Source organism: Brachypodium distachyon, chromosome 2 (assembly GCF_000005505.3).
Source record: "Brachypodium distachyon strain Bd21 chromosome 2, Brachypodium_distachyon_v3.0, whole genome shotgun sequence".
Taxonomy (NCBI): Eukaryota; Viridiplantae; Streptophyta; class Magnoliopsida; order Poales; family Poaceae; genus Brachypodium; species Brachypodium distachyon.
Window position 1 is genome coordinate 51897057 of NC_016132.3, and position 24008 is coordinate 51921064.

Genomic DNA, 24008 nt, shown 5'->3' on the forward strand with positions numbered 1-24008 from the left:
TTGCTGATTGAGGATACGTTGATGATAGACACGGTCATAACTCGAGTTGTTTGGTTAAAAGGGAATAAAGATTATCACTGGTTAGTGAGTGATGAAGTAACAGAGGTTTGTTTGGAAGAGAACTCGGCCAAAAGATATTGGAATGCTTAAATCTGATAAACATGTGATCTCGTCACTTCGTCAGGTTGTATGATCTTGAGGCAATTGTACCATAACTGCATCACCTAATAAGATCTCAAATTATTCCACAAAGAATTTACATCTCCATTTTTCTCAAAAATGTGACAAACTTGTCAAATAATTGATAATATGATGTCTACAGGCAACAATTTCACTTTAACACGTACATGTGACTATTTTGACCCAAACCTCTCACCAGTACGAGAACAATGTGACGAAGGGAACACCTGAATTCCTATGGGACTAATACAACAGAGGATACAGTACATAACCAATATCTTATTTATGAATTGATTATTGATTCAATTTATTCCCGTGGACGAGCAAGCCAAAGAGAACTCAAAGCACGTAGCCGTGAGAAGTAGTCGCTTATAGCAAGCAGAGCTCGTGCAGATTGGCGAGTAGTTAATATACGTTGCATTTGCTGAAGTGTTTGTAGCCGCAGATTATCAGCCTGCAGATAAGACATTGGTAAAAAGTTAATTAAAAAAATGAGTTTTCTTGCTATTCGCCCATATTCCAGCCTGCATCAGTTCAAGTAGAATTGTACAGCTCAAAGCCAGGTATATACTTTTCTTTTGGGATTTTTATTACTGTATCTGTTAGTACCATTTGGATAGGCAATACAGTACAGCAAGCATCATGCAGGCGTTCCATTTCAGAGTAACGTTGGAACTTGGCTATGCTACTCCCAAAATTCATTCTCCAAGATTAAATACTATGATGCAAAAGAAATGGAATACATTGATGAAGGAACTCTATGTTTTAGTAATGAAGTAGGAAAAGGCCATATTCGAGCTAAGAAATCAAACCTGGGTGGTGGGATTGTATTATTGTGCATGGACCCACCCATTCTAGGCTAAATTCGGTTCTCCAAAAAATGATCTAAGTATATTACATTACCCAAATAGTCTGCGCAAGACGCCTCAGGCAATATCCAACAAATTAAGCAAAACAAAGAGCAACTGCATGACTGGTGTAAGTTACCTGCCGTAGGAAGTTTTCTAGGGTTCCGAGTTTTCCCATAGCCATTGCCATCTGTCCCATGTAGTTTGCAACATTGCTGGAAGATCCTGCAGGGCCCAGGGATCCAGATGCTAAGGTTTCTGCAAGGGACTGTTGTAGTGCCTCCATTCCTTGAGAAAGAGCATCTTCAGCTTGTTGAGAGGACTGTTGCAGGTTGCATATGCCAGCAAGCTGCTGCTCAGTAAGAGGTTCTAGTTGACCTGCCAGTAACTGCAACAGAAATGCCAGTACTAAAAAAACTAGATGGAGACATAGTAATTCTTTATCACGAGTTAATCATATCGACTTTTCTTTATTGCCTGTGGAAAATAAAAACATTGCTATCTAAATAAAAATCCATTGGGCTCGCCTTGGTGTTTACATGCAAGAATATGAGGAATTTAACCGTGACTGCAATAAATTGCATCAGATCGGTACCTTAAGGAGCTCAGATGATCTGAAGCCACCTAACCACATGAAACACCTTTCAGCAGGAGTCTTCCACATTCCCGAGAGCACATGGAAAACATCTGCTTTGGCTGCTACACCCTTTAGCCTGAAAAATTCATCATAGTGTGCCATGATGCAATCAACAATACTCCGAAGGTCATCATCGCCAGCATGTGCATTGACTCCAGCCCTCAACTCATTTATATGCTTGTTATGTTCCTCCAACCATCGTGCATACTCCATGTCAAATGCCAGAGCTCCTACGAATTACATAACATTAACGTAGAAGGCAGTGAAAGTATAATGGGAAAAGGGCTTCCCCAAATGACAAGGATAATGCATGTAACGTAATATTATTTTTCAAGGTACAATACTTCTCTCGGTACACAAGCATATGCTAGATATCATGGTAACTACTTTCAGTTATCCACTGATGCAAGACTTCTCCAGCCAAGAAATATTTATCAGAAATTCTCAGGGGGGTAAAATTTTGTAAGTAATAAGGGGTTCAGTGCACCAGAAATGGGCATGGATGGGGGTATTGACACACAAAAGCCCAAAACAGGGGTGTACAAAACATTGCTACAAAGAATGTTCGGTTAACATGGCTGTTGTATCTAGCTTATTTTATCTTCCACATCCTATGGAGCACCCAAGAATAGGGCAAACAGAAGTGCCATAACAATATACAGTAAAAAGTACTGCTAAATATTAATCTAAAACTCACAGAAAATATATAGAAAAAATAAAGCCATGAGTGTGTACTGCTACCATTTCCACTCGTTGAGTGAGACTGATCCCCTGACGATGAAATAAAAATACCCTGCAGGAGTATATGTTGGTCAAGAAGTGTTGCATGTTTAACCCAAGAAACTTCTGATAAATCATATATGGAGGTCTAAAGCATATACCTGTTGGCGAGCCCGCTGAAGCTCTTGCTCTAATTGAGTAAGTTTCAATCTACTAGTCTCAAGGTTTTGGATGTATGCCTGACGAGGCCAAAGGGTGAAATAATGCAAATCAATACTCCCAGTTTGCACAATAAAACATACATGGGAGGAAACAGGGAAAAGGGTAGGATGCCAATAAAAATCTACCATTGCAAACAAAAATCATGAGCCAGGCTAAAACATTTAACACAAGCCTATGTTCCACTAATAGAGCTTTAGGGTGAAATAATACGCCATGCACTGTTTAGAAACTAGCATGTTACCACAGTAGGTCATGCGATCAAATCATAAATGGAATCTTAGATGAGCAGACATTTCAAGAATATACAAACTCACCTTCTTTCTTAAACGGCTTTTCCTAGCAGCTTCACGGTTTTGTGCAAGACGGCGAAGTGACTGTTGGTAATGGAAACTTCTTTCAACAATGGGTCATGAGTCATGACATGATCAAATCATCGAACATGTAGTGTTGACTGTACCTTATGATCCAGTTGGTCCCTTGATTTGTCACTAGAATCAGAACCTGTGGGGGCAGCAAGATGTCCTTGTTCGAACTGTCAAGCACATAACCATTAAGCCAACATGTTTCGGTATAAGCTGATCGATCATACTAAAAAGATATGCATAAATACAATGGTAAAAAACACTGCAACAATGGTTTCAGTAATTGAGTTCATGAGAAGTCAAACTCAATTAGTTTTTTTTTTTTACGGAACCTCGTCAAGAGGGCAGGGTGCTCCTGCAATTCATTATAGAAGAATAGAGTGGCTCTGTTTATGAGGAAAACCGAGCCGAAAACCATACAATGCCCGGCTTATTCAAGGAAAGCCGTGCGAAAAACCCTGCCTGCAAGCAAACACAAGACATACACCGAAAAACAAGCAACAACCACCAGAGCGAACCCCCTCCTGCTCCAACGACACCGAACAGGGAGCAGATCCTAACGCCAGGAGAAGGTAGGCAGAACTGGGCTTCTTCAACAACCGGAGCAAAGAAGAGGCTGCTCTGGCAGGAGCGGCTCGCGCAAAGGCCAGCCTTATAGGAAACTAGCCACTAACCAAAGTTCATGTAATAGCATACCTAACAGGTCATTCAAGCCATGCATATATGTACATTTACTAAAATTTCAAATATTGTTTAGGAAACTCAAACAACTCCTTATTCCTAAGAATTTTGAATTTTTTTTATCAAACCTCCAAATCTAAGTAAGAAAACTTCAATATCATGTGTGTCATGACAGTGAGACAGACAGACTGATAAGCAAACAAGCTGAGGATGGTAGGTACCATTTGGTTCCTCTCATCAACGTCAATGTCTGGATCTGTTGATGTATCAGTCCTAGGACTTGTATCAGCCATACTTGACTCTCCCCAGTTCTCACTGTTACGAGTTCTTAAAGCTACTATATTTGATTGCACTCCCTTTTGCTGTAGTAGTGCCTGAGGATCAACTGTTGTTATTGCTGCTGCTGCCGCCGCCGCCGCCGTAGTAGCTAGATCAGTCGGAGAAATTGACTGCATTTAAGTGCAAAAATTGATCAAATCCTGTTGCAGATAGAATATCACTTAATGAATGGGTGTCCGATCTGTCACCAGCAACCATCAGTGCATACCTTTCCGTAATTTCCAAACTGCAGGGGGTCACTAATAAATGTATGATTGTTTGGCTTCAGATTGAACAAAGTATCTGAACATCAGAAAATAAAGGAGATACTGATAAAACTTTAGTGATCATGAACATCCACATTGCTGCTTATTAAATTTACATGTGCCCAACAGTGGACGACCAAATTAATTTCCACAAACAGAAAAAGAGCACGCAACAACAAATTAGTTTCAAGTGTACTCCCTCCGTCCCATAATTCTTGTCGCTGTTTTAGTACAAATTTGAACTAAAACAGAGACAAGAATTATGCGATGGAGGGAGTATTTGATTAGGAACAGAACCACATACTTGCACTAAGATTAGCAAGATCTTCTATTCTGAATCCAGCAGACTGCGCAAGCGCCCCGAAGTCTGTAACTCGAGAAGTTTGCATGATGTTCACATCTGTGGGGCTGCAAAGCATTATTCAACACAATTAGATAAAGGTCACAAATTTATGAGCGTACAACAAAGCATTTCGCTTTTCTTCTTGTCTTGCGCATCACAATAGACATAATACACCGTATGCTCATTTTATATTGCCCATACACTAACTGTCACGATGTGATCCATACATTGTTTTCCCTCTACAAGAATCACACTGTCATTCAGTTGGATCAGTTAGGAACTTATATCTATTTACTACCCCATATGAGGGACCACTCATGCAAGAGCATATATTTGCTTCTGGACCATAAAAATATAGTTTCTTCAACAGGTATGACTTAGAAAAATCTGAATATCATGACAGAGATTTTGCAAATCTCAGCCCCCACAATGTAGCATACTCCCTAATACGTACTTCATTCAAGTTATTACATGAGTTGAACCCAAGTTGTGCATGCCCAACCTGCGTGCTTTCCTTTTTCTGAAGATCTGGACCTACCACGGTAATGATTTCCGGTGTCCTGGTTGAGGACATATGTGTTTTTGGTCCTGTGATGAGTGATAAGCCCCTGAGAGAGCTAATGATGCACAAAGAAATTAATCATGCCATGGCAGCGAGAGAGTGAGGCCTCAAGGCAATCATTGCCCCTTTCATCTTTTCACCCCCCAAGCATACACAGCAGCAACCTCAACCGTATACTAGCAAAGCTGCTCACTCCGGCTACGAATCATTACGGCACTTGAGCAAAAGGCCACCACACTCCACTCCACATCGGCAAGAGCTAATCAGCAAAAATTAAAAATTAAAAGCGACCAACTTTTTCCCTCCTGGGAAGCAGCAGGAGCAATCAGCGGCGCCCCAACGCGGCGCCCGGTGCCATTGATAAATTAAGTAATCAGCAGTTTAACCAGGGATCATAATCGCGTCGTGCAGTACAGGCAGGCAAGTGAGACAACAGGGAGCATGCAGGCAGGAATGAGCAACCAAACGGGACAAGGAATGAAGGAAAGAAACCATCAGAAAATGGAGAAGGGGAGTGGCGGCGCATGGCGGGGAAACGTACATGGTGTGCTGAGGAGCCCCGAAGCCCGGCATCGGCCCGCGCGCATCTTCCGCCGCTGCCGCTGCCGGCCCTCCTCCTCGCCTACTCTCCATTCGCCAGCCGCCACCATCAATCACTGTGCACCTCCGGTGCTGCTATCTGACCCATCGCCTTCGCGGTCACACACCACCAACCAAGGGATTCTTTCTTCAACACCACGACGGCCGCCAACGGGGACGAATCAAGAAGGCGCGGAGGGGGGGAGAGGGACAGGCCTGGCTTGTGAAGAAACAGAAAGAAAAAGGCTGGGATACTCTGATCAGCTGAGCAAGTAGTGACCTGACGGGGAGGGGTGACGGTGAGAAAGCCGGCGCTCTATTGTGTTGGGGGGGGGGGGGGGGGGGGGGAGGAAAATGAGGGAGGAACGGTGGAAGCGGGGCGAGTCCACCGGCGACAGCGGCAGGAGGACAGGGCCGTGCTTATTTAGCTTAAGGAACGCAGTGCCTCAAATTCCGGCTATTGTTTAATGATGGTTTCTTGGTTCTGCGAGTCCCGTGGAGGAGGAGTGACGTTTGGAGCAGAGCAATCTCTAGGCGGGAGCCATCCACTCTGCCCGTGCGCCACAGTGGGCTACTGTGAGCTACTGTGAGGCGGTCAGACTCGCCCCATGCTTACTCCGTAAATGCTTAACGATGCTAGTGCAGTTGCTAGAGGTAATAAGTTTATCTCAACTTCAACATCAAACATCGTGGCTCTGTTAGTCAGTTAATGGATTGGTGAGAAATTTGTTTTACAATTATAGAAAAAGATTGAGAGGTGATGAACCACCGCGATTTTCGACGGAAAACGGCAAAACACACATAAAAATGCAGCAATCTTATGCAGTGTCGAAAATATTAAGAAGTAGAGTAAATTTCAGAAAATCATACTTTTCTATCCACTTGTCGCTAATTTGTCCGGATTTCCCACATGTCCGGCCCACCTGTCAGACAAATAATCGGATCCGACACGACCCGTTAGTGACCGAATAACTGGTCCCCTCTCTCTCCCAGCAAAATTCCCCATCTGTATTTACTCCCCTGTTCCCCGCCGGTCTTCCCGTCGTGTGGATTGATCTAGATGAAGGCGTGCTAGCTTGATTCATTAGCAGCTAGTCACTGAAGCTCAGCTTTGATCCATGGATATTGGTGTTGTGGATCAATGGGGCTTACAAGGGGCTGCCGGACTCGATCTCGTTCATGGACGACATGTCCTCCTTCATGTCGACGACGCGGGCCTCGAGTTGCTGCCTCTGCAGCTGCTCCGCCATCTCGCGGTCCGCGATCTGCTCTGCCATCTCCTCGCGAGGCCTTAGAGCCCCGAGCCATCGCCTGACATCGCTCTTCTTCCCCAACTCCGGCAGGAGCGCCGTCGCTTCGTGCGCTACTGGTTCCCCGCGTCCCTCGCCTCTCCGTCCGCACCACCAGCTCCGCTGCGAAGCCACGAGCACGACGCCACCTTCTCCCTCAACTCTGGCCGCCCCAATCTCTCCCGCGCCGTCACGCTCGCTTGCCGCCGCAAGCCTGCCGTCGACCGTCCGCCTCTGTCCTCACCTTGCCTCCTCGACCACGCCGCTGGATTCGCCGCGCCTCCACGGACCTCGACAGCAAAGCCAAGTCGCCATGCGCATCTTCCCCGAGTCCGGCCATAGGACGGGGAGGCACGGAGTGGGAGGGTTAACGGGTCGGGTCGGATCGGATCCGACGTGGCGACTGACATGTGAGACCCAGCTGTCGGAAATCCCGTCAAGTTCACTAATCCGTTCGTTTTGGGCTTGGTGTTACATTTTGCCCGAATGGTTGTGGTGCAGCGGACAAATTAGCGACAAGTGTGGTTTTGTGAGACAAGTGGCTAGGAAGGTGTGGTTTTCTGAAATTTAACTCTAAGAAGTAAAATAAACTTGTGAAAGTATCATGGTAGCCCGTGATGATTTGGTAGCGTTGTTCCGATGATTCAAATAAAGTCCCGCGAAAAACAAATGTAGCTTTCCAAGAAGTTTGAGTCAATTAAAATAAATCTTATAAAATTAGTGCAGATGGATCTTAAGAAAAAACTCATATATGATTTGATCCTTCTATAAATCAAAATATCATCAATCTCTAACCATCATACATTTCTTTGAATTTTCCATGAAAATCCTTTTAAATCAATGAGACAAAAAATCCTACATCAATCCAAATGGGTCTGCTCATGAATCACAACTTCTAAGTAAAACAACAATTTAGCTTCAATTTGTAGTTTCTGGTATGAAATTGACGGTGGCATGTTCATTCCGCTAATAACTCCCATGTGAACCTCTCTAAATTGTACTTACTCACTTTTATCATGCGAAAGGGTCACTATAAACAAAATAGAGTCAAACTTTTCAAATGCGAACTACTACTCTCTTCATTTCACAAAGGTTGACGTATTTTGTTTCGTTAAAACAAGTCTTTGACCAATGATAACTCTATTAATATGTGTTTTTACATACATGAAATTTATATCAATTAATTTGTCTTTAAAAATTCGTTCTACTAATCATAATTTGACGTATTTTGTTTCGTTAAGACAAGTCTTTCGGAGCGAGGGGCTGCGCAGCAGGGAGACAGCCGGGTTAGGTTGCGAACTCGCGGCACAAACGATCTGGACCATCTGGTGCATTTTTTTTCTTCACTAAACTGCTGCAGCATTTCCGAGGACTTGTTAAAACCCCGTTATCTCTTCAACTAACCCCCTCGGGAGCGCCACCGATTTCCAAATTCCTATCCTCGTCGTATCATTCATTCACGTCACAACAATCCAAAAATTTCGTTTCGTTTCGCGAAGAAGCTACAAGCGAAAACGTAAAAGCTCGTAAGCCTTTTTTTTTAATCCAGGTTAGATTTCAGCTTTTTGAACCAAACACTTTTCTCTGTTCATTTTTTTCACCGAGCTGTACCACTACTACCAGAAAGGAAGTGTCAGGGATGAGGGATCGTCTGAGCCTGCCCGCTGCTTCGGCCTTCGGGGTCATATGACCGTCCAATCCGGTGGCTGTCATTCTTGAATTTGCGTGAGCCGCTCGTTACCATGTTACTGATGTAGTATTCCATACGCAATGCACCGCGCTGACAGATCCACTGTTCTTCGGTTTATAGATGTTTCTTTTGTTGAATACTTTCTTTTTTTTTTTTTGACTGAAAACAACATGAGAGGCTCCTGGTGCTGTATATATATATAATAAATAAAATATTTACATATTTATAAAAATGTGAACAGGAGCATTTACCTGCTATTCAGAAAAGATTTAACAAACTAGTAAGAGAATGTGAATGGGATTGAGGCAGCCTGTAGCCAAGCAAAGATAAATCAGAAATAAATTTAGCTAGCCAGCCCTAAAAAGTGGCAGGCTCTTTCTCAAAAACAAGCTTATTTCTAATCTTCCAAATGTTCCAGGCCACCAAAGAGAACACTTCAAAAAAGAGTGGGTTATTGTAGCGATTTTTAATCATTGGAAGAGCTTCAATGAAGGAGGTGTTTCTTGGTCAGATTATGTTGGTATGTTGCCAGCACCTCTTGCTGAAAGAACACTCAAAGAATAGATGATTCAATGTTTCTTCACTTCTGGTGTTACACGGCACACAGTTTAAGCTTGAATCAATGTGATGATTCCTTTTGGCAAGCATATTTCTAGTATTCAGTCTGTCACTAAGAAGCAACCAAACAAAAACCTTCACCTTTAGGGTAATTTAGATTTCCAAATCCACTTAAGGGAGCAGGTGGGTTGATCCTAGAGTAGCTTATAAAACTTATTTGCAGAGAATTTAGAACCCCAGGTTGGCACCCAAATATCATTACGAAGAGCAGAAATATCAGCCTCCACAATTAGATCATCTAAAGCATGCATCTGCTCTAAAGCCTCAAGGGAGATAGGAGTGAAAAAACCAGTAGCAATTAAACCAAGATTGCAATAATTCTCAATAGACATGTCTTCATCTCTAGCATAAGAGAAAAGACATGCTAGACTGGTAGAAATGGCACACTCATTACTCCAAGAATCCTAGCATAAAAGAATAGTATCCCCCCTTCCAGGCTTGCAAGTGGTGATACTTCTAAACAGATAAATTAATTTCAGAATAGTCTTCCACAACCAGAAAGAGCCAACAGGAAGAGCTGCTTGAGGAACCCCTCCGTTCCTAAATTCTTGTCATGATTTTAGTGCAAAATTGAACTAAAACCACGACAAAAATTTAGGAACGGAGAGAGTAACTTATTTTTCAATTTCAAAAACCCCAGAGAGAAAACGTTGGTGATTAGACTATAATGATGAAGAGAAGTGGTAAAACTTTGAAGTTTGAGGTGTCATTTTCGTAAGAAGACAGTCCAGACAGATAAAGATGGGATCGCTTTGTTGTCGTTTGCATTCTCCGGGTACTTATCCAGTGGTCTCTTCTTGTTTGTCTTGCTTCTATCAGCCGGTGATGTTTGTTTGCCTTCGTACCACAAAGGAAAAACGAGTATCTTTCTGCTGTGCTTTTTCAACAGGCTTTTTTCTGTGCTTACTGCTACTCGTACTCCGTACTGGAGTAGTAAAAAAAAATACTACTCCGTATGTCCATTAGTTCATGTATTATCTTCATCAACCACTATCCCGGTGCATAAATTAAACTAGCTAGGATGACATTTGATTTGAGACGAGAACGCGACGGGGTGTTGTGCTCTGCCATGCTCCTAAAAATATGTCTTGTTTGGTCATATCATGTCTTATCGCGAAGTGGAAAATCAAGGATCAGTCATGTGCTTGGCGATTTGCTGAAATCTATCGAGATTTGCTAAGCACATGGTTGGTGAACTATTATGAGCACCTTGAAGTCAGATATGGATCGATTCTCATGTGTCCTTGCAAGCAAGGCAGCCGGAGCGACGAATCAAAAGCCGTGCTGCTATTGTGCATCTACAGCTCCGACCCTCGTCTGTCCAATCAAGCGGACACTAGAAATAAAATACCATCCAAATTCCAAAAGACAGAAATCAATGCAGACATACTAACTCTGAAACCAATGCAGGTGCACTCAGTACTCCGTGTTTCTTTAAACGAGATGGGCACTGGCTAGAGCCTCTTTGGTTCAATTTTTAAAACGTGAGAATAGAGAAAATGCATAGATGCCTGTGGAAAACAAATGATTGGAAAGCATACTAAGAATTTATAGATTTTTGCCGTTTGATTCACAGGAAACAGAAAAACAAGGGACTCTTAATAAACATGGTCAAATTAAATCAAACCAAATGCAAAAATAAAGTTCTAATGTAATTATGTCGTTGATCACTCTTTGCTTGTTCTCATGCACTTGCGAGTGATCCTCCGCCCGTTCACAACTGTAAAGCTGCACCTGTGTGTCATTTCTTTCCTATCATAGTACTGCTTCAGCGTCAAGAACTGGCAACAAGGATTAATTAACGTAACCGCACGCCTACACTGCACTGCCTACTGTGTAGGTCTGGAGCGTAGTGGAGTAATTTGGGGTCCTCGATTGCCGTGCCAGCCCGCCTCTGCTGCCGTGCCTGAGCTACGTACGCCAAGTCCATCCAGTATAATATATGCGACTCCTCCCTGACGTGCTGTATGCTTGGTACTCCACGTTTGGTTCCCAGATTCCAGCTCCCCATCATCCACGGTGCAATGCTTGGCACTGCACGTTTGGTTCCCATATTCCAGAACATGGAAAAGCATCATGACTGTATTGGAATATCTAGTTATGTAGTCCTACCTGGTATTCATCGGGCTGGGCCGGATAAGACTAGGCCTAGCTAGGGAGGTCCAGAAATTTGAAAAATTAAGGGCCCAGTATTTTCTGCTTTCGGGCCGGAATTTGGGCTGAAAAGTGAAGCTCGAGATGGCCCGTGATCCAAGACAACACATTCTCAAAGGCAACAAGTCTTGCAACAACAAATCGAAAACTAAAGGGAAACAATCTTTTTCGGACGATCGATCCAGCTAAACCATCGGGCACTCGCGTGCCGCACGTCACGTCCGCATCCAACGCTGCAAATTCTTTTTATGTATGTACATGTGATGCCACCGCACCTAATCTACTATCTTCCCGATATTTTCTCTCGAGCAATTCGTCTTCTTAACTACATATATAACGGCTCGCACAACACATCTTCTACTTCTCCTACCCCATAGTGCCTCTGCTCTCATGAAAATTGGACTTGTCTTCCTCCTCTTCCGCTGTTGTAACATCGGTTGGCACCTCACATTGCCGAAGCCACACGGTTGTCGCCGCGGGATCCGCCGGCTTGTCACCACAATGGTAACCACCGGTGCCGGAGGTCCTGCCGCCAGTCGGAGATGGCGCCCAACGGAGGTCAGGGAATTTTAAAAATAAGTCGATGTTGCAAATGATGTTTCTAAATGCATCAACATGCGTTTTTTACATACACAATGCAATTATGTTGCAACGATTATGGGTGTGCTGCAATGTGACTTGTTTTGATGTTGCGGTAGTTTTGACACAAATGTTGCAACACGTTTTTGATGTGGTGTAGGGATTTTTTTTTATGCTCCTTAGAGTCTTGAATAAGAAATGTTGCGATGTTGCAAAAGTATAACATAAACGCTGCATGCAGGATTTTTTCGTTGCAAAGATTCGATGGCCCAAGATTGTAGATCAGATGTCCCAGAAGGCCGATTTTTGCCCAGGCTGACCAATAGACACGTGGCGCTGGTGTCTTGTGATAAATTAAGCGGCTTAACAGTTTTCCATCCCCAAAGGCAACAAGTCTAGCAGCAATTTTTTTTTGTCTTGCAACAAAGTGGCTTAGCCGTTTTCCAAAATATAGAAAGTTTTGTTTCTTTACATTTGCATGTTTCTCTTGAAATACTCCATCCGTTTTAAATTGTAACATTCGTTGCAACATAGAAAAGTCAAATCTAAATTTTCGAAATGCATTGGAAATATAGGATTTCATGAATATTATCTAACATTTACGTTTTTGACAAAATGGTAAAGAGTAAAGACCAAGTTAATAAATCATCAACAGATACATTAATAATCGTGATTCTGGGGAATATTGTTCGGTAGTATATTTGTATTATACTACTCCCTACTTTCCTAGAGGCCCATGGGCCAGTTCTGTTTGTTCCCTCATGTCTTCAAACCATTGGTCCAGTCCAGCTACTATTTTCTCTGATTCATAAAAAGTTGTCTATTTAGTATAACATTTGTATTAACTTATTACAAAATGTGCGACATCTTTTATGGATCCCTCCGATCCATAAAAGTGTTCAGAAACAGGAGGTACTGTTTGTTCTAGGAAAAAAACACGAAATTGCATCCATAGGGATTCTATGAACACTATTTCCACCATGGATCCAAGGAACATCAGTGTCCAAGTTTTTCCCTCTGAAACGAGCAATCTAGGTACAGAAATACCACCGGAGCCTGGCAAACAGAGCAAAGAGGAGGAGGGCATATTGGGAGGCGGCGGTTGCCTTCCCGCCATTTCCTCCCGACCCGTCCCGTCCCTCTCGGCGCTGGACCACCCAATGGAAGCGCTCACCTATACAACTCCACGTTCGCCTCGCCCTCCAGCCCCTAAGGCTCCGCATCCCCCCAACAAAGCTGACCCCCCCGGCGCCGCGCCCGCGCGCTCCCTTGCGTTGCGTGCCGACCAGCCGGGTTCGCCATGGGCAACTGCTGCCCGGGCTCAGGGGATGCGGAGCCCGCCCCCTCCGCCTCCGCCGACCCTTCCTCCACCCGCCGCTCCGGCGCCTCCCCTACCTCGGCGCCGGCCCAGAACAAGCCCCCCGCCCCAATCGGCCCCGTCCTGGGCCGGCCCATGGAGGACGTCCGCAGCATCTACACCGTCGGCAAGGAGCTCGGGCGCGGCCAGTTCGGCGTCACCTCCCTGTGCACCCACAAGGCCACGGGCCAGAAGTTCGCGTGCAAGACCATCGCCAAGCGGAAGCTGTCCACCAAGGAGGACGTGGAGGACGTCCGCCGGGAGGTGCAGATCATGTACCACCTGGCCGGCCAGCCAAACATCGTGGAGCTCAAGGGCGCCTACGAGGACAAGCAGTCCGTGCACCTCGTCATGGAGCTCTGCGCCGGCGGGGAGCTCTTCGACCGGATCATCGCCAAGGGCAAGTACACGGAGCGCGCCGCGGCCTCGCTGCTGCGCACCATCGTCGAGATCGTCCACACCTGCCACTCCCTCGGCGTCATCCATCGTGATCTCAAGCCCGAGAACTTCCTCCTCAGCAGCAAGGAGGAGGACGCGCCGCTCAAGGCCACCGACTTCGGGCTCTCCGTCTTCTTCAAGCAAGGGGAGGTGTTCAAGGACATCGTGGGCAGCGCCTACTACATCGCGCCGGAGGTCCTCAAGCGGAACTACGGGCCGGAGGCGGACATCTGGAGCGTCGGCGTCATCCTCTACATCCTTCTCTGCGGTGTTCCTCCCTTCTGGGCCGGCAAGTCACATCCATCTTCTTGATAGCTTGTCCGAGATCGTTTATTACGTACGTCCTCTCATTGTGGGGAGTCTTTGCAGAATCGGAGCACGGCACCTTCAACTCCATCCTGCGGGGGCAGGTGGACTTCACCAGCGACCCGTGGCCGCGCATTTCGCCCGGAGCCAAGGACCTCGTCAGGAAGATGCTCACCTCTGACCCCAACAAGAGGATCTCTGCCGACGATGTCCTCAGTGCGTGTCGCTCTGCAGTCTGCAGTTACCCCATTGCATTAGTTGTGCCCTGAATTTTGGCGATACCATCTCGATCTTTTGTTCTTCAGATCATCCTTGGATCAAGGAAGACGGAGAAGCGCCGGATACACCACTGGACAACGCCGTCATGGGCAGGCTCAAGCAGTTCAGGGCTATGAACCAGTTCAAGAAAGCCGCGCTAAGGGTCATCGCCGGATGCCTGTCGGAGGAAGAGATCAGAGGGCTCAAGGAGATGTTCAAGAGCATGGACTCGGACAACAGCGGCACCATCACCGTCGACGAGCTCCGGAAAGGCCTTGGCGGCAAGCAGGGTACCAAGCTCACCGAGGCCGAAGTGGAGCAGCTAATGGAAGCCGTAAGCACGTCCCTTCTATCTGCATTATCTGGCTTCGAAATTACTCGGACTCGTACGTTGACACAACGATTCATGCTTTTGGTGGCGAGCACATGCAGGCCGATGCAGATGGCAACGGGACGATCGACTACGAGGAGTTCATCACGGCGACGATGCACATGAACAGGATGGACAGGGAGGAGCATCTCTACACCGCGTTCCAGTACTTCGACAAGGACAACAGCGGGTAACTCAAACTCAACTCGCGCACGATTAACAGAGCACCCAGCTCGATCGGTTCTCATCATTTTGTGTAATCGATCCCTGCATATATATGCAGCTGCATCTCCAAGGAGGAACTGGAGCAGGCCCTGCGGGAGAAAGGACTCCTGGACGGCAGAGACATCAAAGACATCATATCGGAAGTCGACGCCGACAACGTAAGCCAAAATCTCGTCTCTGCTGCAAATGCAGTCCACATCGCGCGCGCACCTCAAAACAGAGTGACGTTACTGACGATGCATGGAAAATGATGGGCTGGAAACTTGTGGTTTGCAGGACGGGAGGATCGACTACAGCGAGTTCGTGGCGATGATGAAGAAGGGGAACCCCGAGGCGAACCCCAAGAAGCGGCGCGAAATCGTTCTGTAGAAAGACGGAGAGCAAGTGCTGGTCTCTCTCTTTCTACCAACCGCCGGCCGTGGCATCCAGCGATGCCACGACGGGCTGCGCATGCACAGACAAACACATATATGCAGACATAGGTGTCTGCGGAGCACGGTGAACCGAGGAGGCGAGCAGCCAGGGAAGGAAGGAAAGAGGCCTCGCTTGTGTAAACCGTGTGAAGCGATCGACCAACAGAGGGCCTCTGTGATGCGCGTTTTCTTTACTTCTTCGTGTGTTGGCCCTGGCTCGTGTTAGAACTGTTTCATATTTATGCTTGGGTGTGGATTAATTTGGGGACGGTTCTTGGGTGTTAGCGACCACCTCTCGACGGCGACGATGACCATAAGCTGTTTGTTTTCAGATTTACTGAGAAGGGAGCATAGAAGCAGCAGCATATATACCGTGGAATTCGAACTGTACATTCAGGAATGGAACGCTCTTGGGCACTCTTCTTTATTTTCTGTTGTGATCCTAGCTAGGAGTAGTACTTTCTTTTCATTGAGAATCCTTTGCAGACCGTTTATTATTACATCTAAGTAGGGGAACCACTGCTAGATTTTTCTCAACATGCAAGCATTCCACATCATCACATTTTTAATTTGTTCACACCTATTTAGTGAGAAATTCATATTTTTTACACATGCATGCATGCTACTTCTCATTAAGTTATCCCTACTGAGTGAAGAATATATCTCATACAATTCCACTTTATGTTCTCAACTTTGGATACTCTTTCCTTGCAATTCAGTTTCACTCACATATATTAGCTATAAATTTCCGCAACAACGTGCGGGGCATCATCTAGTTTGATAAAAATGGTTGGCTCACGACTCGAACATGTGTGCCACATGTTGATGTAATATTAGTGTCACGTACCCATCCATATACTTGTCAAATTTTAATTCTACACAATGATCTAATATCAGGCATGAACACATCCTACCTTTGCTTTTGTAAATAGCATAAAAGTATATATGTGTGCTCCTCCAATTGATTTTGATATACAATTAAATGTATCTTTTTATCATTGTGCTAATACAAATATAAAAACACAATGATTATTTGGAACGAATACCTAGTGGTGTCGGTCGAATATTGTGAGATGACACACGTTCTATATACGGTCGGCTTGCCCACTTGGAGCGGGGATAAAAATTTCAAGAATGTGATGGTATATGTCCAAATATATACAAGTCACTTGCGAAACCTTTTAGATATTATATTTAAAAAATCTCACATGCACATGTTAGACTGCAATATAAACATGTAAAGTTATTTTGAAATATTTCAAATCGAAGAGTACACAAAAATACAAATGTGATGATATAACATGGCAAGCAGTAGTTTTCTAAAATAAGAAAAAACTAGCATCACTACTTAGATCATGTTTGTGTAGCTCGCGAACGGTTACGTTTTTCTATTAAATTTTGCAGTTCCATACTGTATTTTGACATGTACACATGATTTTCTTTTCTTTTCATAGAGCTCGGGAGCCAAAAGCATGTAACGTACGCCGCTTGGACGACTGCTAGCGTCTGGATGGCTGGAACTGTGGCACGATTCGCTCGGAAATTTAAAGTTGGAGTTCTATATCTGTCGACCGTCGTCGTCTACTCGCTAGAAACAACAACGACGTATAATCTATAATGAACTGTCATGCCACGATAACCGTGAGAAAATTAAAGCAGCAGATGCATGACGTCTCTTACTATTATCCATCCTACTCCGTATTGGATATGCACCAACAGACTGCCTACTCCACGTCATTGGACTAGAAAATAATTTTTCCAACCAACATTTCCGCATATCCTCGGTTGCAACTTGCAACCGGTATCCAACTGGATGACCAAATGTTAATGTCTCGAAAATGACCGGGCCGGGCCAAGCAGTGCCACTGGGATCGACAAGAACCGACAGCCAGCGACAGTCGTGTGGTGTTTTACAAAAATAAGATTATGCTACAATAGGATAGGTGCAGTAGCATGTGGTGCGTGACAAATGAAGACTGCTGCGACGGGATACCGTGGCACCAGCAGCGTACACACAAAACCGTGCAAGTAGTGGGCGAGGTGCATTGCCTTATTGAGCCGGGGCTGTCAGGCTGTGTGGTCCACGCTTTCCGCCAGAAGCTTTCAAATGCAAAGGTCTCCCTCGCCGTCCCGCTCCCAGGACGTGGGCCCCGCAAGCAGGCGCGACCTCCTGACACACACAGGGCGCAGCTGCTGATTTCATTTCATTTTACGGAGGAGTATTTATTTTCTTCTTTTTTCCTCTCGGGGGGTCCAGTGGAGCGTTGGTCACGCGGGGGCTTCCCTGCCCCGGTCTCTGGTTGGCTAGAGCGCCTAGGGCGGGCCAGGCGCGTCAGTGAGAACCCACGGAGGTGCGCGCCAGCGGGTAAGCCGTGGCGGGCGGTGCGAAGCGTTTCCCGGAGGTTTTTAATGTGTAAATTGCGTCACCGTGGGCCCCGCGGATGACGCAGGACCACCCTGTGATAGCGCGCCACGTCGCGGGCGCAATCGCCGTGGGACAGCAGCGCGTTTTTGTTTCAGTTTGTTTGCGCTTTCCGATTAATCTTCCTCGTAGACGGCGCCCCGTTCTCCCGCTGCCTCCAGCAAATGCTAAATCCACCCAGGTGCATTAGTTCACGCTTCATCTTTTTTTAAGTTTGGTCCGGCAAAATAAAAATAAATACTGGGACAGATAGTTGGTCGACTCGACCAAAACCAACCATTGGCATCCTGTTCATATAGGCACGATTGCGACCTTCAAAATTCAAAGACTTTGTAGCAATTGTTTGGATAAAACAGCACTATTTAATTAAGAAAAATTCTAAACCCCACACGTTTAGCACTGTACTGAGATGTGAGTACATAATTTCTACTTGTACTATCTCCAACCTGTTACTACTCGACTTACTAGAGCGCAGTACAAATTATCTAATTTTGACTTCAAATATATGAGAATATAATTTCAATATATAATCAAGTATTCATATTTGTAGGACATATATAATATCACCTGATTTGTCATGAACATTTTTCATGATATGAAAATCTAGATAAGATGTTGTGCTGAATATCTAATCAAGTTACTCCACTATTTTTGTCATATAACTTACATTTTGTTAGTTAAACTGATGATCCAGGAAACACACACATGCCTTTTACTCTCTCCGGCTGGAATTACTTGTTGAAATATTACATATATCTAGACGCTTTTTACACATAGATACATCCGTATTTGGGTGAGACAAGTAATACTAGTCGGAGTGAGTAGTAATTTTTGAACGAACTCTACTATTCTATTGACACGGTATGCTATATTCCTCGATAGTTGTCTTTAACGAGAACAAACTATAGAATGTGGTAAAAAATAAAATGCTATAGATATTAAGAAAGAGGGGAAGAAAGTACTTGTATTGACATGGGATAAAAGTCCAGTAGAAAAAACGGTAAATGAATAAATGGATAACAGCAAGCATCATGCTTATTTTGAGAGAGTGTTTAACAGATTTTGCGAGCGTACGTGTACAGGCGAGACGCCCCTTAGTTTATTAGCCTTTTGTCCTTGCTTGTTTTCTATTCTTGTCTTCTTAGAAAATCTTGCAAAAGTAGATCCTACAACATGCATAGATCACGGCCATCAAAATCTACACCATTCTTTATACGCTTATTGTACTTGCTTTTCCTATTTTTGTTTGCCACATCTTCCTAAAGTGGCAACCATTTGTATTTTTATATGCTTGTTGTGTGTATGGAAGTTTTCAGCTCCAGCAGATAATCTAAATTAATCCAATTTGCATAAATTACACTTTGTTTGTACTCACCATGAGATGGTGCGCTTCACAAGACGTGACTTTTCTTTCGCATAAAAAAGAAGACAGGCATAAACAACAAAATTACTCAAGTGTAGAAAACTGATGGGCAAATTGGCGTGGACGGAGCTGACGCCCCCTCTGTTTCTCCAGCTAGGTCACATGCCTAACCGGTAATCCCCCAATGCGAGCGCTCGCCCGGTCTCCCGTTCCCGTCCATCCCCGACCCCGAGTTATTACTCTCCTCTCTCCCCTCTCTCTCTCCAGGAAGGACGCCTCGCCAGCCCCCTCTCCCATCCAGGACCGCGACCACCGTGCTAAAAATCCCCCACAATGCCAGTGGTCTTTGTCCCTACATGGCCTGGACCACGCGCGGAAGCCCTCGCTCTCCAAACTACCACTTCCAGTTCCTGATCGGGAACCCCAGATCGCCCCGCTCCTCCTCCTCCTCCTGCAATTGATGGATCACCGGAAGCAGCAGCAGCAGCGGGAGAGCCCCAGTACTCCCCGCAGCGGCGGCGGCGGCCGCGCGCCGTCGTCGGGCAAGGGGGCCAAGGCGGGCGGCGGGGGCAAGAAGCCGATCAAGGTGGTCTACATCTCCAACCCCATGCGCGTCAAGACCAGCGCCGCGGGCTTCCGCGCCCTCGTCCAGGAGCTCACGGGCCGGGACGCCGACCCCTCCAAGTACAGCACCGACGACGACGGCGGCGCGGCGCAGGAGCTCAGCCCCGAGGGGAGCGCCGCCGCCCCCGGCACCGTCGCGGCGGGGTACCAGCTGCCCGACGACGTAGCCGCCGCGGCGGCGTTCAACAACGGCCGCGAGGAGGAGGGGGAGGGGTATGGGGAGGAGGACGACATCTTCAGGGCGCAGCTGCTGGACAACGACTACTCCGTCTTCTCGCCGCCGACGCTGCTCTACGACTACCCGCCGCACAGCAACAAGGTGTAGTGACCAGTCATCCACCCCGATTATACATTATTCCTCCTCCCGCACGCTACCTCCATGTTAGCTGACGCGTGTGTGCCCCCCTTGCCTTTCCTTGCATGACACGATGATCTCCGCTGTATTGCATGTGTGTATGTGTGCCGCTAAGATTAATTTGTGCGTGCGTGCGAGCTCCAATTTAAACCCGTGATCAGCGTCGCGATTCACCACGCGCATGCCACTGTACATGTTTATTTGGGTCTGGGCCGCTGTTCTTTCTGCTTCCTTCCCCGTACGTCTCGTGTGTGGAAAACAAAGTTCCTGGCCGTAGTGATGCAATGTACGTAGTGTAAATATCTGTGCATATGCGTAGATGTTTGGATAACGTTTTTGTGCGTGACCTTTTCATACTGTTTCTCTAATTTTATGGACACCTTTTTTGATCTAGTACGTGCATGCCTTCTTTGGCATGATCGGCCGGCAATTTCCGTATCATCACCACTTGTTGGTGTTACTCTCGGTATGGCTAGCTAGCGTGTGCCTGCAAACTGATCGAGCGAACACCCGTATAGGCAATGTGGGATTGTAGAGCACGCGGTAACTGATATAGCTGATCGGTATAAAACTGCTCCTGACTATTCTCACGAGCGGTGATCGATCCGAAGACTATATATAGACCAAACCCAGTACACGGAAACAACTGCCAAAATACCAGGTTTCATTTGAGCGCGAGTTCTTTATTTTCCCTCTTCACTACTTCGGTACTGATCTAGATTTTAAGTGTTCTAATGCGGCAGTACTACCATTCGTTGTTTGCTGCTTTGGTTCTCTTGTTCACGATTCTTCTGAATTTATATGTTTAGCATCGTTTGGTATGTTTCACCTTAGCCCTTAATTTGGTCCTTCCAAAGTTCCACTGCCATTTGGCTGATTTGGTTGATCTTAGTTACTATATAATTTGTTCCATCGTTATTGTAGCACCACCGTGTGTGGTTTGCGTTCCATAATTTTCTTTCCGTCCATTTTTTCTTTTTCTTATTGGTTTCTTGACTTGATTAATTAATTCATGGCAGTTTTACTCATTGAGTTTCATGATCTGTATTGAAGCAATCTTCTTTCGTATAGCATGATCTAAATAATTCATCTTGTCTATCTATACATGTCATGGCAGTTTTACTCATCTAAACAAGTACTCCTACCTAGAAAGAAAAGTTAACTGATATTTGACGAACTTGGATCATCCTTGCCTGTCCTAGATGAACATATTATACTACTATTATATCTGGTGATAGTAAGCATGCATGCCATGATTTCGTCTCTAGTTTTTAGGATTGTACACTTATCATTATCATATTTTGAAATGGAGATATATGTAACCATAATGCATGTTATATCATGATTTTCGTGTGTTTCACTAATCTGCCCTCGGTCCACTATGAGCACAAGCCAAGGAGACACAAAATCAAAGAAGAGTTGAATACACCATTGTCTTAAATAAACTTACAACAATAAATGGGCAATTCTAGACACAATATATGAAAATGGGTACAAATATAAACATTGCAATAACTACGCCCTTGATTTCCTCAGTTGATTGATATGATGAAACATAGGGTGCCCATGTTAATTATTACAATTGTTCAGAAAAATAACCACTACGCGCCCGGCCAAGCAGTATAAACACCAACCAAACTCCATAGAACACCTGACTTGCGATTTAGATCCCAAATTCTTATGTGCGCTCGAATTTTGTATTGTTTTGGCGATCAAATCTAAATGACCTGCATTGTACCCTTAGGCCATAAAATGCATAAAATATGCCCTCTATGTCTATTTTAATGAAACTTGAGATCTTCTTTTGTTACCCTTGAAACTTATGAGCAAGGCAAAATTCTTGCCATCATCTATTTCTACCAATCCACCAACATTGATTTCCTCTCTCTTCAAATCATGTGCAACATGATCAATAACAAGTTCATGATTCTTTAGAGAATTACCAAGAATTGCCTAACCTAACAATGATGGAGTCTTGCACCCTATTTTTAGTTCATATCACTAGTAATCAATTCAAGTGTAGAAGCTAAACAAGAAAATTTGTAGAAATACATGGGCTCTGTCTTTTTTGCCTGAGCTTTAGTGGACTTGCCGGTTTTCCATACTACTTGTTGGAGCGCTCGTGCTAGAGTCTCTATACCTCTGGTGTCCTCACTAGAAACCATGTGCTCAAACTCGAGATAGGTCTTGGGATCCACATACATGAATTCCAAACGATAAAAGTCACGCCCAAGAAAGATCATTCACAAACTTTGCCTCCAAGACCATCTAGGTGTTACCTAGAGTAACAAGCCTCCACTTTTTTATGGTTCCCCTAAGCAACCTCTAATATCACCCCGTTTATGAAGTAATTGGGCGGCACGACAAACGAAGTTGTGGTGAAGGGGGTTTCTCCTTTGCCCACGAAAGGCCTTGCGAGGATGCGGCCACAACAAGACGCGAAGTGGTCACCCGGGGCCTGGGCGAACTCACCTCGGTGGCATGGCGTGGCGCGGCATGCCGTGACGCGAAGGATCACCCGGGTGGCATGGCGTGCCGCGACCCGAAGGGTCACCCGGGGCCCGGGTGAACTCACCCGGGTGGCATGGCGTGCCATAACGCGAAGGGGTCACCCGGGTGGCATGACATGGGGCGACACGAAGGGGTCACCTGGGTGGCATGGCATGGCGCGACGTCGGTACAACGCCGACGCATGATCGTACATCGGAAACACTGTACGAGGAAACAATAACGCTTAGTATGAAAAGACAAAAATACCCCGGGGCCATGTGTGGCACTCGGTGGAAAAACCGTAAATTGCCTAGTGGCAAAATTGTAACTTACCCGTGAGCCATCCTTGGCCTATAAATATGAGAGCCCCCCTCTCATTTGAGGGGCTGAATTTTTTAGAGAAGGAACATTGTTCATAGCTCGTCCAGGGTCAGGTCATTTGCCAATGTCCGCCCTCGGCACATCTCGGGTGACCAAATACTCACCCGGGGTGCCTAAATTTTATTGTCCGGTCACCTACCCGCCGACAGAAGTCTCGTCGCCCACACAGCATGAGACCTACACCTCACCCAACAAAACACATCCATGTATGGGTCGTCGCCAACATCCCTTGATCGTTAGCCGCAATGCGACGTGACATGAATGCCTGACAACTTTGGCTAGCCGATCGACATTGTTCACTACTGGCGTTTCTTAAACCCTGACTAACGCTTTGGCGACCTGTCAGTAACTTGTAGTTAATTAGTGGTTACATTCTCACTAGTGACACGTCTCAGACCTGTTAGAGACCATGAAACAACACTGACACCACTGTAGTTTACACTGTTGGGCCCTCCTCGAGCGAGACCCATCAGTGGTGAAGTGTAGAGAGCGAAAAAAAGCATGACAATTGTCGTTTGGATTGTTCCCGATGTTAGTGGTATAAAAGTTGAACACCGCAATATAGATCAGAGAAGAAAAAGATACTAAACTTCATCACATTGCATATGAGATGGGATACATACATTGAATTGATACAAACACAAAAGCTAAATTTATTATAGATTTAGTAGCATGGCAGTAGCAATGTAGAACACCATGTTGGCCACAACGTCGAGCACGATATCAGCCTCCTTTAGAATCCGAAGCGTTGTCCTCGCCTTGTGAATGCCTCGCCTCGCGCCCCCGGTACTTCCTTTTGGCCACAATGTTGACGAGCACCAGGCTTCGCTCGCGATGGAGGCATCGGGCTCTTCGCCATTTACTTCAAAGCAGAGGTGTAGAGGTCGGAAGAGTGGAGGGAGATACTATAGAGGTCAAAGGAGTGCGTTGAGCTACCGGATTTAGAGGTGATATGATG

General features: G+C 45.5%; 3 protein-coding genes across 3 annotated transcripts; 2 read left to right on the top strand and 1 right to left on the bottom strand.

The window, feature by feature from the left end:
- Positions 1-228: 228 nt before the first annotated feature.
- On the bottom strand, positions 229-6059 carry LOC100820986 (transcription factor HBP-1b(c1)). The gene is made up of 11 exons (XM_003564388.4): positions 5681-6059; positions 4539-4642; positions 4198-4271; positions 3872-4099; positions 3065-3139; positions 2922-2981; positions 2547-2624; positions 2407-2458; positions 1624-1895; positions 1168-1416; positions 229-634 (listed from the first exon to the last, which is right to left on the bottom strand). The coding sequence occupies exons 1-11, from the start codon at positions 5770-5772 to the stop codon at positions 488-490; spliced, it is 1431 nt and encodes a 476-aa protein (XP_003564436.1). The 5' UTR covers positions 5773-6059; the 3' UTR covers positions 229-487.
- Positions 6060-13249: 7190 nt separating this feature from the next.
- LOC100821482 (calcium-dependent protein kinase 2) lies at positions 13250-15842 on the top strand. The gene is made up of 6 exons (XM_003564390.4): positions 13250-14132; positions 14213-14365; positions 14455-14741; positions 14840-14967; positions 15061-15160; positions 15279-15842. The coding sequence occupies exons 1-6, from the start codon at positions 13349-13351 to the stop codon at positions 15369-15371; spliced, it is 1545 nt and encodes a 514-aa protein (XP_003564438.1). The 5' UTR covers positions 13250-13348; the 3' UTR covers positions 15372-15842.
- Positions 15843-19356: 3514 nt separating this feature from the next.
- Positions 19357-20533, top strand: LOC100832135. The gene has a single exon (XM_010234171.2). It carries the CDS (start codon positions 19385-19387, stop codon positions 20147-20149), a length of 765 nt encoding a protein of 254 aa, XP_010232473.2. The 5' UTR covers positions 19357-19384; the 3' UTR covers positions 20150-20533.
- The last annotated feature ends 3475 nt before the right edge of the window (positions 20534-24008 follow it).

What these genes read in the sequence shown, in the direction of transcription:
- LOC100820986 (XM_003564388.4), bottom strand. Translation starts at nt 5,772, where the DNA reads ATGGAGAGTAGGCGAGGAGGAGGGCCGGCAGCGGCAGCGGCGGAAGAT. An exon ending in AGTTTGGAAATTACGGAAAG is followed by an intron (nt 4,100 to 4,197) that starts GTATGCACTGAT and finishes ACTTAAATGCAG; the next exon opens with TCAATTTCTCCGACTGATCT. An exon ending in AAAGCCGTTTAAGAAAGAAG is followed by an intron (nt 2,625 to 2,921) that starts GTGAGTTTGTAT and finishes TGGCCTCGTCAG; the next exon opens with GCATACATCCAAAACCTTGA.
- LOC100821482 (XM_003564390.4), top strand. Translation starts at nt 13,349, where the DNA reads ATGGGCAACTGCTGCCCGGGCTCAGGGGATGCGGAGCCCGCCCCCTCC. An exon ending in TGTTCCTCCCTTCTGGGCCG is followed by an intron (nt 14,133 to 14,212) that starts GCAAGTCACATC and finishes GAGTCTTTGCAG; the next exon opens with AATCGGAGCACGGCACCTTC. An exon ending in TTCGACAAGGACAACAGCGG is followed by an intron (nt 14,968 to 15,060) that starts GTAACTCAAACT and finishes ATATATATGCAG; the next exon opens with CTGCATCTCCAAGGAGGAAC.
- LOC100832135 (XM_010234171.2), top strand. Translation starts at nt 19,385, where the DNA reads ATGCGAGCGCTCGCCCGGTCTCCCGTTCCCGTCCATCCCCGACCCCGA.